The following is a 15,408-nucleotide window of genomic DNA, read 5'->3' on the forward strand; positions in this document are numbered from 1 at the left end:
GTCTAGGCCCGAAACGTCAGCCTCTCTGCTCCTGTGATGCTGCTTGGCCTGCTGTGTTCATCCAGCCCTGCACCTTGTTGTCTCGGCCTATCAAATTGGTTCTTTTTTATGCAAGTATCCAGGGTGAAAGAGAAAGTGAAGTAACCAGAAGAGAGAGAATGAATGGAAAGAATTTTAACAAGGTGTCTTGATTTACTGAGGTGAATTAAACACTAGAGGGCAGTGTGATCTGACAGAAAGACCTGAACGGCAGCAGTTAACATCAGGATAAAATGAATGCGGCACCAGTTATCCCCAGACTTACCCCTTACACACAGATATAAACTGCATGCATTGTGCAAACAGACACAAGGAAGTTATCTTCCTGCATCACATTAGTCACTGATTTCGAAATGCCAGATTGTACAGAGCATAAGAAATGACCATGGCTATCTATCCAGTCAGTCCCTGTGTCTGGGAAATATATTGCGTCCGGGAAATATATTGTGTCCCAATGCACCTCATGCAATTATCATAATCATTGTATCCCTATGGTGTGGAAGCAGGCCATTCAGCCCATCAAGTCCACACCAACCCTCCAAAGACCATCCCACCCACACCCGCCCCTGTAACCCTGTGTATCCTATGGCCCATCCACCGAACCTGCTCATATTTGGACTGTGGGAAGGAACCCACACAGACACATGGACAATGTGCAAACTCCACACAGACGGTCGCCCAAGGCTGGAATCACTTGCGCTGTGAGGCAGCAGTGCTAACCACTGAGCCACCGTGCTGCCGACAAATCCTTGCTCAGGTTCTTTTGGTTCCAGATTCTCTTGGTCCAACTCACTGTTTTAGATGCTGCCATGATCCAGGACTTACAGCCACCCTGGACAGTCACTTCCACATGGTATCGATGAGGTGGGCCCAGCAGCAAGGAGATGGCACCTAAAGAGTGGCAACTCCTACATTGGTGGGTCTGGCCCAGGCAGTGGTGAGGTGGTAGATGAGGTGACAGTGTAGGTGTCATTGGTGAGTCAGCTCAGGGCTCATGGCGGAGATGACGGAACAAAGATAGACTCTCTTTCAGTCATATCTTTTCGTTCTTAAACTATTCAAAACGCCACTGGATTGTGGCAACAGTTGAAACTTTTCACTGTATTTTATTGTATTACTCACTGTAAAGTGCAAGTGACAATTAATCATTCAATTTAGTTCAAGGACCTTCCCTCATTACCAGCCCTCCCACCCAACTTGAGCCTGCATCAGACATTTTGTCAACCCTGCCGGCTACCATGTTTCTAAGAGTCATCATTGATGCATCAGCTTACTATTCCCAGCATCTTCTCCAGGTCTTTAGCCATGGCACTAGGTTGGATCAGCTTGCTTGACCGGTACTGTATCCACGACTTTCAGCATTCACTCTCTCTCCACCACCAAGACACAGTGACAGCACTGTGTACCATCCACAGGATTCACTACAACCACTCATGAAGGCTCCTCTGGCAGCACCTTCTGAACACTGACCACTACCAACTCGAAGGACAAGGGCTGCAGATACATAGCAACACCAGCACCTGCAAGTCCCCCTCCAAACCACACACCGTCCTGACTTGGAAAAATGTTGCCAATTAATCAAGGTTACTGGGTCAAAACCCTGGAACTGGAACTCTCTCCTTAACATCATTGTGGGCCTACCTACAGCACATTGACTGCAGCAGTTCAAGAAGGCAGCTCACCACCACCTTCTCCAGGGCAATTAAGTGTAGGCAACAATTAGTGTCTTAGGGTCCTATCTTTGAGGTTAGCCAGCAACACCGACATTCTGTAAGGACTGCAGGACCATAAGAAATAGGAACAGGAGTACACCATTTGGCTCGTCAAGCCTGCTCTAACATTCAATATGATCATGGCTGACCCAACATTCCTCATGTCTACTTTCCTGCATTTTTCCAATCAACATTCCTCATAGAGTTTTCAGCTCTTCCATGCCACCCAGCTTTCACAATTAATCTAGTCCCATTTGCCTGTGTTTGGTCTGTTTCCACTTTAGTGCTTTATTTCCTGTAACCCTTGATTCCTCGACTGATCAAGAATCCATCCATCTTAGCTTTAAATATGCACAAGGACACTGCCCCTGTATCTCTCTGCGGCAAGAATTTCTACAAACTCACAACCGTCTGAGAGAAGGAATAAAGAAAAAGTGAACACAGCAGTCATTTGAATTATAAATTTTCGAGGGAGTACACTATCCTGTCCTCCTGCAGAAACAAGGGCTGAGCTAAATCACAAAAAGTGCATAACACCCTCATCCCTCCAAAATTCTGTGCCTTTCTGTCCCACTGTGGAGATGTGAGCATCTAATCCTTGCTGATGTAAAAGTGAGGCACTGCTGCAAGGTCAACTTTCTGACGAGAACTTCAGGTCAGTCATGAAAAGCATCCCCTGGCAAAATTTCAAAGTAAAACAGAGGGTTCTCTGTTTAACATCACAACAAAAGACAACCTGGTCATGATCACATTGTTTGCAGAAGCATACTGTGTCAAACATTCTTACATCACAGAAGTGAATACATTTCAAAGTGCATTTTATTGCCTGTAAAGTACTTGGGGATATTCTGAAGTCAAATGCTATATAAATGCAGATCCTTCTTTGAGCTCCAGCTTTAGATACAGAGCAGTGATCAGCACTGAAGACAAATAGCCATTTCAATAAAATTTAATCAGCAAGGTGCAAGAACAGAGACCTCGGGTGTGCACTCGTGCAACAAGTAGCAGTCCAGCTTCTTCTTATCGAAAGAGTATTGCCTTTGGACTTGTCTTGATGAATCAGATTTTGATGTGTTTCAGTTTTTGGTTAACCAATTGCTGTCCGCACCATGAACTCAAGAGGTGACTAGTTGTTTGAGTCAGCAAAATATTAAGGCGGTTGACACTTAGTTTTTGTTTTAAACTTAAGGAAATTTTGGACAAATTGTTGAATTATTTCACTTAAAAACTGGAGCTTCTCCTAGCCTGAGTTCTTCAACAGGTAAGTCTGTGCTACCCTGAATCCCTCCATGGACTCTTCCACCTCTATTTTGCTCATCTCATTTCAACCCTAGAACCCTCTGAAATCTCTGTGTTCTTCCAAATCTGATATCTTGGTCGCAACCCCATTTTCCAACATCTTCTGAACCTCCAGTGACGAGAAGGAATGAGAACAATATGAGAACAGCATCATAAGATACACACCAGTCTGGCTTGGGAACAACATCACTGTTCCTTCATTGTCACTGGGTCAAAATCAGAGAACTCCCTCCCTAACAGAACTGTGGGTATCCCTATAGCCACATGGACTGCAGCAGTTCAAGAAGGCAACTCACCACCACTAGCTCCAGGGCAATTCAGGATAGGCAACAAATGCTGGCCTTGCCAGCAATGCCTACATCCCACAAACAAAAGAAAAGAGAGCACAAGAACTAAAGGTGAAGTTGCCTTGGTCCTATAGGTCCAGAGGACTGTTTTCTCATTGGAGAGATGACTGGTGATGGTTTAACCTGAGGGTCACCATCCCCAGGCAAGGGGAAAGGTTGTGAAAACAAGTATGATATCATCTGATAAGTAGTCAGGACAGCAGACTCACCTGACCAATTCGGTGCAGCTTCATGCTGTCACCTTGTGCAAGGTGAGAGAGATGTTCACGTTGGATCAGAGTTGGTACGAGATTGAGGAACACACTGCACCTAAAACACAGTAAGAAAAGCCAACTTTCACCCTCAGTGTTTGAGACCTGCCAACCAGCAACCAGCAAGTCTTCTGCACTGTCAGTCCGAGATCAGCTATCCCACCGTAGCCTGGAAAGTACATGAACCCATTCTGGTGATTGGTAAGAAATGTAAAGAGCATTTCTCATGCTCAGTGGTTGAGCATTGTTTGTAGCCAATGTTATCTGAGCCAGGAAGAGTTGCCCATGTTTGATCAAGTTGCACTTTACATATGCAAACCTGTGCAAATGTCTTTCAGAGAAATAACAGCCTCACAAATCTCTTTCATGGGGTGCGGGGACAGAGCTCCAAGAGTTATTCTTTGTAAATATGTGTAACTGCATGGATTTCAATATTAACTTGGAGCCTGCTGGAACACCTCTGAAGAGCCATTGTTTGAATTCAGCAGTTTTGTCTGGTGCTGAAGTCTAATAAGATCTGTGTTGTTTCTGACAGGCAGTCAACACCCATGTCCATGAGCATCAATCTTTCATTAAATAGAACAGTGTTCAAGGGCTAGGATGAGAGGACATCTCTGACTGGGGTCCCAGTTTGATGTGACCTGACATTGCTCCTCACACATATATACACACTCATTGGCTATTCTAATAGTTAGCTTATTTTTCCCACAGGTCCCCTGCTCCCATTTTCAACTTGATGCTGGCTGACCATCTCTCCAGCACAGCTTTTTGTTCTCAGCACAGACACTGGTTAAGGGCTTTGCTACGCATCATTAAACAGCAATGATGGCAAGAACTGGATATTCTCCTCACGAGTCCATGTTGTGGTGGACAGTCTTCTCCACAGGCAGTCCCTCCATGTAGAGGGTGATTTGTTCCCATTCCGGTCTTGTTCAGTTCTGAGGTGACTGAAGAGTCCGGCACAAACCCAAACCCTGCCACAGATAGGGCAGGTGGGAGGAGCACTATGTGGATGGCAGTGCCAATCGGTGACCATCTCTGAACCAGTGTGCCCTGTCCCTTGCGTGCTGAACAGTGGCCATCACAAATGCAGTTGGCCCATTCCATTGATGAAACAGATCATGGTGAGCAGTGCCTGCCATGCGTGAAGGCTTTAGGCACACTGACAGACCCCAGTTTGATGCTCACCAAGGTTGTGGGGGGGGGGGGGGGGGTGATGGTGGTGGAGGCAGACACGGAGAGGAGTGAACAATCAGATTGGCATCCCTGGCAGGCAGCAGTTTGAGTCAGTGCCTGGAGCAGTCCCAAAAGAAGTACCTCCAGGTTGCCTGCCCTCCTCACACATCAGATACCCAAAGGATCATGGAGTACAGTGCTGCAGTGAAGCCCCTAGCAAACCGCTTTGGACACTACCAGCAATTGCAGTGAGTGTCTTCTGCCAAACTACAGACTGGGACAAAAGCCTTGGTCCCTTGGTCTCAGCAAACTAGTTTGAGAGGAGCATCGAGAGAACTGCACAGGGCTGCACTGCCTACTCCTGGGAATATGGGAGATGTTCCCTCAATTCAGACTGAGCAATAAAGAAACCAAATGTTCACAGAGCTTGCCCCTATTATGCCAACAGCAGATAAATGGATTCTCGATCATGAAGATCCCACTGCATTGTGATAATTTTCTTCATCGTGCAGTCCTGCAGGTTTTTACTGCTGGTTAGCTCTTTCAGCAGCAATCCAACTCTGTTCATTGTTTACCCATGGCCCCATGTCTTTTTGTTTGTTCAAAAGAAGTGGGAGGCACTGGCTGGACCAGCCCTTACTGCCCATCCCTAACTGCCATAACACCATAAGACATAGGAGCAGAAATTAGGCCATTTGGCCCATCGAGTTTGAGCCACCATTCAATCATGGCTGATAAGCTCCCCAACCCCATTCTCCCGCTTTCTCCCCGTAACCCTTGATCCCCTTGATAATCAGGAACCTATCTATCTCAGTCTTAAATGTACTCAATGACCTGGCCCCGACTGCCTTCTGTGGCAGTGAATTCCACAGATTCACCACTCTCTGGCTAAAGAAGTTTCTCCTTATCTCCGTTCTAAAAGGTCTTCCCTTTACTCTAAGGCTGTGCCCTCGGGTCCTAGTCTCTCCTACCAATGGAAGCATCTTCCCAACATCCACTCTGTTCAGCATTTACTGCCCATCCCTAACTGCCATAAGACCATAAGACATAGGAGCAGAGATTAGGCCATTCGGCCATTTAGTATTCTGTACCCTGGAGAAGGTGGTGGTGAGCCACCCTGTTGAACCACTATTGTCCATATGGTGTATGGACAGTGCTGTTTGGGAGTTCCAGGACTTTGACCCAGCAATATTGAAGGAACAGAGATACACTTGCAAGTCAGGATGACGAATGGCTCTCAGAGGAACAGGCAGGTGCTGGCGGTGAATGCTCTACTTTGTATTTATCAGAATTAAATATTGCTTGTCACTTGTCTTTGCCAATGCATAATCTTCCAGAAATTCTGCAGCTACTTCTTGCATCTCCCTGGCTTTCTTGTCATTAAAACTGTCATCTACAGATTTTGACTCAGTGTGTTTGTTGCAGTGTATCCTGCTGTCTTTGCAGCTGGTCACTACTTGAATCCTGACATGACTAACTTGGTCAGTGAGAGGTGCACTTACATGCCAAGCTTTTACCCACCCCACCCTCCTTGGTCTAAGAATGAAATGTATGCCAGCTCCCAGGAAATTGGACAGCACCCCTGTCCCAGTGTAGCATGTTTTCTGTACCTCATGTGTAACCAGCTCCGATATCCCTTGCTTTGTTCCCTACTTTTTACCAAATTCTTATCCAGCTCCATGTTCCACCCTCGACGAACTGTGCATTACTCAATTCAAACATGCACAGTCATAAATCGGAGCATGGCCATTTCTGGGAGATTGTGCAGACTTCTGTTTGTAAACAGAGATTCAACACGTGCCTGGATGTTTTGTGACCAGCCTCTTGCTGTGTGAGTCAAACAGTCAAAGGTCATGTTGCCTATGCATGGGTTTGAGGCAGAGGGAGGGGAGATTGAGGACCCAAACCAGGAACTTCTCCTCACATGCCCAGTGGGTAACAGTGAAACCCTGAGCATTCTCAGACCAAGTCACAAAAGGCCAGTTCCTGGACTGAGCTGAGCTAACTGAGGCTCAGCTAAGGTTGATAAAGACTTCAGTGTCCCCACTATGAGTGACTTCCCACTGAAAACTGCCTATGCAGCGGAGGAGGGAGAATCAGACTGGTTGATATGCCTCTGCAGTTGAATAGCTCATCAGTACTCATTGATTGGATCTACCAACGAAGGATTGTGGCTGGTGCCATTGGAAATGTGGGAGGAAATGCTTTGAGGAGGAGAGATCATGAAGAGTAAAGATATAAACAGCATATTCCACAAAGGACCACAGGCACCTGTCTGTTGAAGAGAGACCACTGGTTATGAATAGCTTGAGGGTGAGCAATCTACAGATGTAGGGTCATAGAATCCCTACAGTGTAGAAGCAGACCATTTTGCCCATCAAGTTCATACCAACCCTCCGAAGAGCATCACACCCAGGCGCACTCCCCTAACCTATCCCTGTAACCCTGCATTTCTCATGGCTAATCCACCTAGCCTGTACATCTTTGAACCGTGGGAAGAAACTGGAGCACCCAGAGGAAACCCACGCAGACAAGGGCAGAACGTGCAAATTCCCCACAGACAGTCGCCAGAGGGTGGAATCAAGCCCAGGTCCCCGGCACTGTGAGGCAGCAATGCTAAGCAGTGAGCCACTGTGGTAAGGAGCTAGACCTCCCAGGATAGCTACAGCCATTATGGGGATTGAACCCATGCTGTTGGCTTTATTCTGAACCATGCTCTGGTCAGCTCACAAACTGACCTAACCAAAGCCTTACACCCCCTACCCCTGCCAAACCCCTACTCCAACCAGGAAAGATCTTTGTTAAGAGGTGCACTCAAAAATCTCATTCAATTAGAATCCCTTTAGTAGAACTGGCACAAAGACAAGATGTTCCTCAGGGTACGTCCAGCTCACTTAAACTTGTGTGTCAGGGTTACTGGGTTGAACTGTCGAGTTTGAAGACCAAGTGAGCAAGTCCCACTCCAGAGATTTGATGACCCCCATAGACCCCTGGCAGCACTGAGGGAGTGCAGTGGTGTCAGAGAAGCTCTCACTTAGACAAGGAATTGAACCAAAGCCACACCCCTGTCAGGAGGACCCAAAAAAAATCCCAAGGCATGAACTGAAAGAAGATTAAAGGAGACTGCCACTGTTGAGGACAGCATGTACCCATTAGCCAACATCACAAAAACACACGATCTGTTCATTGTCATCTCACTGTTTGTAGGAGCTTGCTGTATCGACATTGGACTAATGCCCCAAGCTGATGCTTTGAGGATATGGGTTTGAATTTCACTTTGGCGTTGATATTTGAATGCAGTAATAAACAAGTTCTGGAATTTTAAAAAAAAGCTTGTCTAATGGTGAATACATGACCATTGTCCTAAGAACCTATCTTGTTCACGAATATATCACATAAGAACTCCTTACAAGAACTGGTCTTGCATTTGCTTTGGAAAAATGCTATTTTGAGACAAAGATGGTCTGCAATTTGTTATTCACATCCTAGGAGGTGGAGTGCATGAAGGACGGATAAATGTCTGGGTTGTATTTGCAAGTGGAATCTTTACAGAACAAAATCATCATTCAGAGATGAGGAGAAGATCCTTCTCAGAGGATCATTCGTCCTCAGGAATTCAACTTCACAGACAGCAATGGAGGCTGATCTGAACAGATTATTGATCAACAAGGGAGTCATGGGTTCCAGGGGACAGATGGGAAAGTAGAGCCGAGGCTATCATCAGACCTGCCATGATTTTACTGAATGGAGGAGGGGACTCAAGGAGCTGAATGGCCTACTTCTGCTGTTATTTCATTTTTTCCACTTGAGTGAATGCATGCCTGATCTCAACAAACTACCCTCATAATTAAATCCTTCAGCTCTGGGAGCATTATGGTGAGTTTGTGTCACCCTCAGGCCAAGGCCAGTATGCCTATCCTCACCCTAACCCGGATGACATGATTTGATTTGATTTATTGTTGTCACGTGTACCGAGGTACAGTGAAAAGTTTTGTTTTGCCGACAGTACAGGCAGATCATAGCACATAAAGTGGATTAGGGTAATAGAACAGGGCAAAGAATGCAATGTTACAGCTGTAGAGAAGGAGCACTGTGAGCAAAATCAACATTAAATTTAAAATTGGAGAGGTCCATTCAGAAATCTAATGTCAGCGAGGAAGAAGCTGTTCTTGAGTGAGTGGAGTGTTTGAATATAATGGGCTCAGTAGATGGTCAGCAAAGTGATGGTTAAACATGGACCAACAAACACCTAACTAGGAGACTTTCAAAGCACTTTCAACAGTCTAACATCTTAACAATCAATCAATGTGTGTGTGTGTACTTCCAAGGTCAGATGAACTAGGTTCCACCTTCCTGATAGCAGCTGTCCTTCCTGTGATCTAATCCTTGAATGAAACCACAGAACAACACTCGTGCTGTTTTTGTCTATTTTTATTCTCCACCTTATATTGTTTTTGTGACCAGATTTCACAAGGGCCATATTTTCCATTGACTGAAACTCAACGGAGGGAGAGTCACGGAAGGATTCAAGTCCTGGATTTCACAGCCCACCCCCATACCCCCCCCCCCCCCCCACCAGACATGTTTTTGGCAGGGGAGGTTTGTAACCTGTGTCTGGGAGATTAGTCCAACATCTTACTGATGGTCATCTAACCCCAACACCCCACAGGAGGATGGTCGCGTATTGTGTCATGTCTCAGGTAGTATGTTGGTGTACCTTCAAGGGACACAGTATCTTTAAGAGACAAGCTCATGATATCATGACTCTATCTGAGCATGTGACCTGGGAGTATAAAGATCTCAGACTCCAGTTTAACTTGGGCTACTTGAAAGGTGACATACCATTGGAGACATGTGAATTTTTATAATTAAAAAACAGAGTATTAGACATGACAGGCAAATGCCTGATAGAGTAATATCAGTAAACATATCAAAGGACATGCTTAAAGATCTCTTGGATCTTTGAATACCTTGTGACCAACATCTAGATTCTTACATTACGTGGGATAACACCACTATTAAAATACCCTGTTGGAAGTGAAAGGGTCAGCTGAGGATAATCATTGCACAGTTGAAACCTTCAGTACAGTTCCACTGCCTTGATCCACTGGGCAGTGAGAGTGGAAGGTCTGTTTCTCATCATTAATTCAAAGGGTTTTTAAAGAAGGTGAGCATGGCACATCAAGGGACATCCATTCTCCATTCACTTTGTTCCTCCAGCCGTTCCCACCCAAACCTCTCCCCTCCTGCTCCCCAGGCTTTCCTGCCCTGCTGTTGGTCCAGGGCTACACCCACCATCTTGCGATAGGGTTAGGGTTAGGGTTAGTGTTAGGTCATCTTGGTGGGTCTCCATGCAGTGCCCACTGCTGAGCCTTAATGCCTCTCAGACCCTTTGAGTGACCAGTCGGCAAACTGGCTTGCAACTCTCGAGGGGGGGACACCCAATATTCAGTGCTTTATTGCTGAGGAGGAGCTTTCTAAAAGTCAGAGCCAACTTTCCTTACAGAGGAGGTAGCAGGACATAGACACCCCTTCCTCCCCCTCAACACCCCTACACCCTCCTCCCACCAGCACCAGAGCTTTGTGCACAAGCTCACATTCCACTGCAGCATTGAGGGAGTGCTGCACTGTCAGAAGGGCTGTCTTTCAGAACAGATATGTAACTGCTGAGGCCCTTCTTTCTCTCCCAAGTGCATGTAAAAAGACTCCCTGTGTTGTTTAAAAGAAAGCAGAAGAAATCGACCTCGTGTACTGGGCAATACCTTGTTTTCAGTCAAAATCATACAAACTATAATCTTGCATTGTCACATTGCTTTATTTAGGACCTTGCACTGCACAAACTGGCTGTTACATTTCCTACACTACAATAGCAGGTACGTTTAAAGTACTTCATTGGCTGCAAGTCCTTCAGGCTTCTTTGTGCCTTGTGAAAGTCAGGACAGAAAAATAACTTGGTGTACATTTCCTCAAGAAAGTTATTTTTGATTTTTGAATGACATGTTTGCTCCTTCAACAAAAGTAGCTCATGGTTGTTGGATCCGCTTCTGGCTGCAGCCTGGAAACAGTCAAGCATTTTAATCACAGCTATAATTTTCACTCAATGTCACCACACCCTGCATCAGGGTGATGCTGCTGCTGTGGTAATGTCTCTGAATTAGGATCCCACTACAGCGGCAGCTGGTGGAATTTCAATTCAATCAGGAACATGTGGAATTGAACGCTCGTCTCGGCCATGATAGACATGAAGTTAACCTTGATTGTTATTGAAAACCCATCGTGTTCTCTCATGCCCTTTAGAGAGGGAAATCTACCATCGTCACCCAATCTGGCTGACATGTGACGGTATCACAGGAGCACAGAGATCTCTGAAGGCTGTGGGATCGGAGGAAGGTACAAAGTGAGGGAGGGGCAAGGCCACGGAGCAATTTGAAAACAAGCATAAGAACTTGAAAATTGAGCCGATATAGGTCTGTTGGGGTGAGATGATGGGAAGCAGGATAAGTTTATGATAAGGGGCAGGTGACTGAGGGATGCAGTCACTGAAGGTCTGAGCAGTTTCAGTTGTATGGGAAGTTACTTGGCTGCATTGGAGTCATAGAGTCATCGAGCTGTACTGCAAGGAAACAGACCCTTTGGTCAAACTTGTCCATGCTGACCAGTTATCCTAAATTAATCTAGTCCCATTTGCCAGCATTTGACCCGTATCCCTCTAAACCCCTCCTATTCATGTACCCATCCAGATGCCTTTCAAATGTTGTAATTGTACAAGCCTCCACCGCTTCCTCTGGCAGCTCTTTCCATACACGCACCACCCTCTGTATGAAAAAGCTGCCCCTTAGGTCCCTTTTAAATCTCAACTTAAACCTACGCCTCGTGATTTTGGAGTCTCCTACCCTGGGAAAAAGACCTTGACTATTCCTCTTATCCATGTCCCTCATGATTTTATAAAGCTCTATCAGGTCACCCCTCAGCCTCTGAAGCTTCAGGAGAAACAGCCCCAGCCTATTCGGTCTCTCCCTATATCTCAAAACCCAAACCCTGGCAACATCCTTGTAAATCTTTTCTAAGCACGTTCAAGTTTCACAACATCCTTCCTATAGCAGGAAGACTAAAACAGTATGCAGTATTCTAAAAGTGGCCGAACCAATGTCCTGTACAAAAACAAAATTGCTGGAGAGACTCAGCAGGTCTGGCAGCATCTGTGAAAGAAAAAATAGAGTTAACGTTTCGGGTCCGGTGACCCTTCCTTAGAACCTGAAATGTCCTGCACAGATGCAACCTGACATCCCTATAATCCTATACACAATGCACTGACCAATAAAGGCAAGTTTACCAAACGCCTTCTTCACCGCCCTGCCTAACTGTGACTACACCTTCAAGAAACGGTGAACCTACACCCCAAGGTCTCTTTGTTCAGCACCACTCCCCAGGACCTCACCATCTGCCACTCCTCGGCCCATTGGCCCATCTGATCGGGGTCTCAGTTCTACAACTGCATTGTCATTGAATACAAAGGACAACCTTACTGGCCTCCCAGTGATACTGACCAACTTGATGGCAAAGCTGATAGCATGGTAGAATCTGACCCTTGACCCCAGCAAGGCTCAACTTGTCATTCATACAAGTCTTTTTTCTTACTTTGTCTGAATGGACCCAAGGTTGAACAACTCAAGATGGGCTTGGGAAAGGGGAGGTGGGGTTAGGGTTGAGGGGAAGGAGGGGACGTGGTTGACTCAGTCGTCTGCTGTTCAGAACCAGCTCAAATCTGCTCAGGTGTCCTCGGGTCTTGTCTGAATCTCTGAGTTTGAAGGTTGTGGTTTCGATTCCCATTGCAGAGGTGCTAAGTTGAAGCTATCACTAGAGCACTGCACAGTTAAGAGGTGCCAGATGTTAAACCAGCAGACCTCATCCGCCCTCTCAGGTAGCTGTGAAATGGAGATAACAAGGTGTGGAGCTGGAGGAACATAGCAGGCCAGGCAGCATCAGAGAAGCAGGAAAGTTGACGTTTCTGAAGAAGGGTCCAGACCCGAAACATCAGCTTTCCTGCTCCTCTGATGCTGCCTGGCCTGCTGTGTTCCTCCAGCTCTACACCTTGTTATCTCAGACTCCAGCTTCGGCAGTTCTTACCATCCCTGAGCTGTGAGATGGTCCCGTGTGTGGGAGCTCCCCCCAGTGGCCAAGGGCAACATTTATCCCTTGGCCACATCCTCCACAGAATGTGATCTTGTTTGAGGGATCTTGCAGTGAGGACATGGGCTTTGGTGTTCTTCTACATTGCAACAGTGGTGACCTTTCCAAAAAAAAAGAGAACTGACCACAAAGGGCCAGAGAGGGTGAAAGAGACAACATAAGCGTAGGTCCCCTGTACGTTTCCTCGTGGTTGGTGTACCTTAAAGAGGAAATCTCATCAGCAGTCGAAGGACAGGAAAACAGGCAGCTTGACAGGGCAGTGCAATGACGTTCCAGGCTAGTGCAGTACAGCGAAGTGGGCCGAGAACCTTTCTCTCCTCCACAGTGACCGAAAGACACGGCTTGCTGATCGGTGCTGTGCTGTCCGCTGGGGGCTGGTGTGTGGAGAGCCGCTGTTTCCCTGCAACAAGAGAGGAAATGTCTCAGCATCACAGGCCCCTCTCCAGGCGCAAGCCAAGACAGCTGAGGGAGGGAAGCGGCATGTTAAAACACAGCCACACGCTCCCCTTCAGGGACAAGAAAGGCAGACTTCATTTCAGTTGGCTCACAGATGTTAGAAAGAACAAAAAAGGGTGGGAGAGGTTCGAAACTCTCCTCCACAAACATTGGTGGATGCCAGCTCAGTTGTTCATTTTAAATCCAAGATAGATACATTTTTGTTAAGCAAAGCTATTAGGGGACATGGGCCAAAGGCAGGAAGATGGAGTTAAGTCACAGATCAGACACAATCTCACTGAATAGTGGAACAGGTTCGAACTGCTAAATGGCCTACTACTGTTCCTATGTTCCCAGGGCACAGACATCATTGGTAAGGCCAGCATTTACTGCACATCCCTAATTACCCTGGAGAAGGTGATGGTGAGCCGCATATAAATGATGCTGGGATCACAGCACCGTTTCCCTTTCCCTCAGAAGAGGTCCTCGCTTATGAGGTGACCTCGATAGCGTACGATTAATGGTGGAACTATCTGAGTGAGTCAGCGAAAATTGTTGCAACAGCACTGACAGAAATACTTCCTGAGGACAGGAAACTAATCATCGAGATAAAATGCTGCGGATGCTTCAAATCTGAAACAAAAGCAGGATATGCTGAAAACACTCAGTGGAGAGAGAAGAAGAGACAGAGAAAAGAAATGTATCAGAGATAGTAGGAACTGCAGATGCTGGAGAATCTGAGATAACAAGGTGTCGAGCTGGATGAACACAGCAGGCCAAGCAGCATCAGAGGAGCAGGAAGGCTGACGTTTTGGGCCTAGACCCTTGGCCTGCTGTGTTCATCCAGCTCTACACCTTGTTATCTCAGAGAAAAGAAATGTACAGTTTACTGTCAGCACCAATGACCTTCCGTCAGAATCACGTTAATCCCCGCACTCACTCACAACCTGTTAACAACTTGAATGCACACCAGGTCAGGCAGCACTAGCTGCTTCACCCGAAATGTTTACTCTATTTTCTGTGCTCCTCAGAGGATGCCTGGCTCACTCAGTTATTCCAACATATTCTCTTGCAAAGTTCAAGGCAAACCATATCCATAGCTGTTCAAACAAACAGACCTTACAAACTACACAAAGAGAATAAATTGTCAGGTGTTGCGAGTTTCAGAGCTCCGGGTCTGGCACAATTTGTGAAGTAATCTCCGCCAACCTGATGCTAGTGGATGGTCATTGAGTTATCAGCGACTGCACAAAGACAACAGCAGGTTACTTTATCGCACATGGTGAAAGCCAGGTAAGCACACGAAAGAGAAAGGATAGACAGTTACACCAAGGGATAGTAGGAACGGCCGCTGCTGCAGTCTGAGATAACAAGGTGTGGAGCTGAAGGAACATAGCAGGCCAGGCAGCATCAGAGGAGCAGGAACATTGTCGGATCTTTAAATGTGTTTAAGGCAGAGTTGGACAGATTCTTGATGACCAAGAGGGTCAAGGATTAATGGAGGTGAGCAGGAATGGAGAGTTGAGGTTAAAATCAGACTAGTCGCGGTCTTATTGAATGGCGGAGCAGGCTTGGAGGACCAAGTGGCCTACTCTTGTTCCTGGTTCCTGTAACATGAAGGCTCAATCAAATTTTCTGAACCGATATGCTTGTTGATGCACTGTAGACTTTAGGCAGCTCGTCCGACTGTTCCCAGAAGGAGGAAGCAAAGCAAGAAGCTGGAAGAATCCAGATGGCCAGCACAGAAAGCCCTTCACATGCATTGTCCTATCATGCCCGTTCATCAAGATGCCAACTTGGCAGAATTAAGTTTCCCTTCCCAATCAGGTCCTGTGCGATTGAGCAACACATACCTGTGGGAGTGGCATGCAGCAAATCCTTCTTGTGGCTTTGTGTGTGTTGTGCTGCAGTCCACAGTCCACATCCCAAATCTGCAACAGGAGCTGGACTGATGTTGCT

The 15,408-nt window shown here is 46.4% G+C and overlaps 1 protein-coding gene across 3 annotated transcripts in view; it reads right to left on the reverse strand.

Moving 5' to 3' along the window:
* Positions 1 to 15,408, reverse strand: part of tacc1 (transforming, acidic coiled-coil containing protein 1) — a 140,781-nt gene that overhangs the window by 113,241 nt on the left and 12,132 nt on the right. The window contains exon 2 of one of the 3 annotated variants that reach the window (XM_048618623.1): positions 13,214 to 13,414. The exons of the other annotated variants lie outside the window; for them this stretch is intronic. Within the exon in view, the coding sequence (XP_048474580.1) occupies positions 13,214 to 13,414 (201 nt within the window). The remainder of the gene's footprint in view (positions 1 to 13,213; positions 13,415 to 15,408) is intronic. 3 annotated transcript variants of the gene reach the window in all.

This window comes from Rhincodon typus, chromosome 40, assembly GCF_021869965.1.
Source record: "Rhincodon typus isolate 14 chromosome 40, sRhiTyp1.1, whole genome shotgun sequence".
NCBI classification, from domain to species: domain Eukaryota; kingdom Metazoa; phylum Chordata; class Chondrichthyes; order Orectolobiformes; family Rhincodontidae; genus Rhincodon; species Rhincodon typus.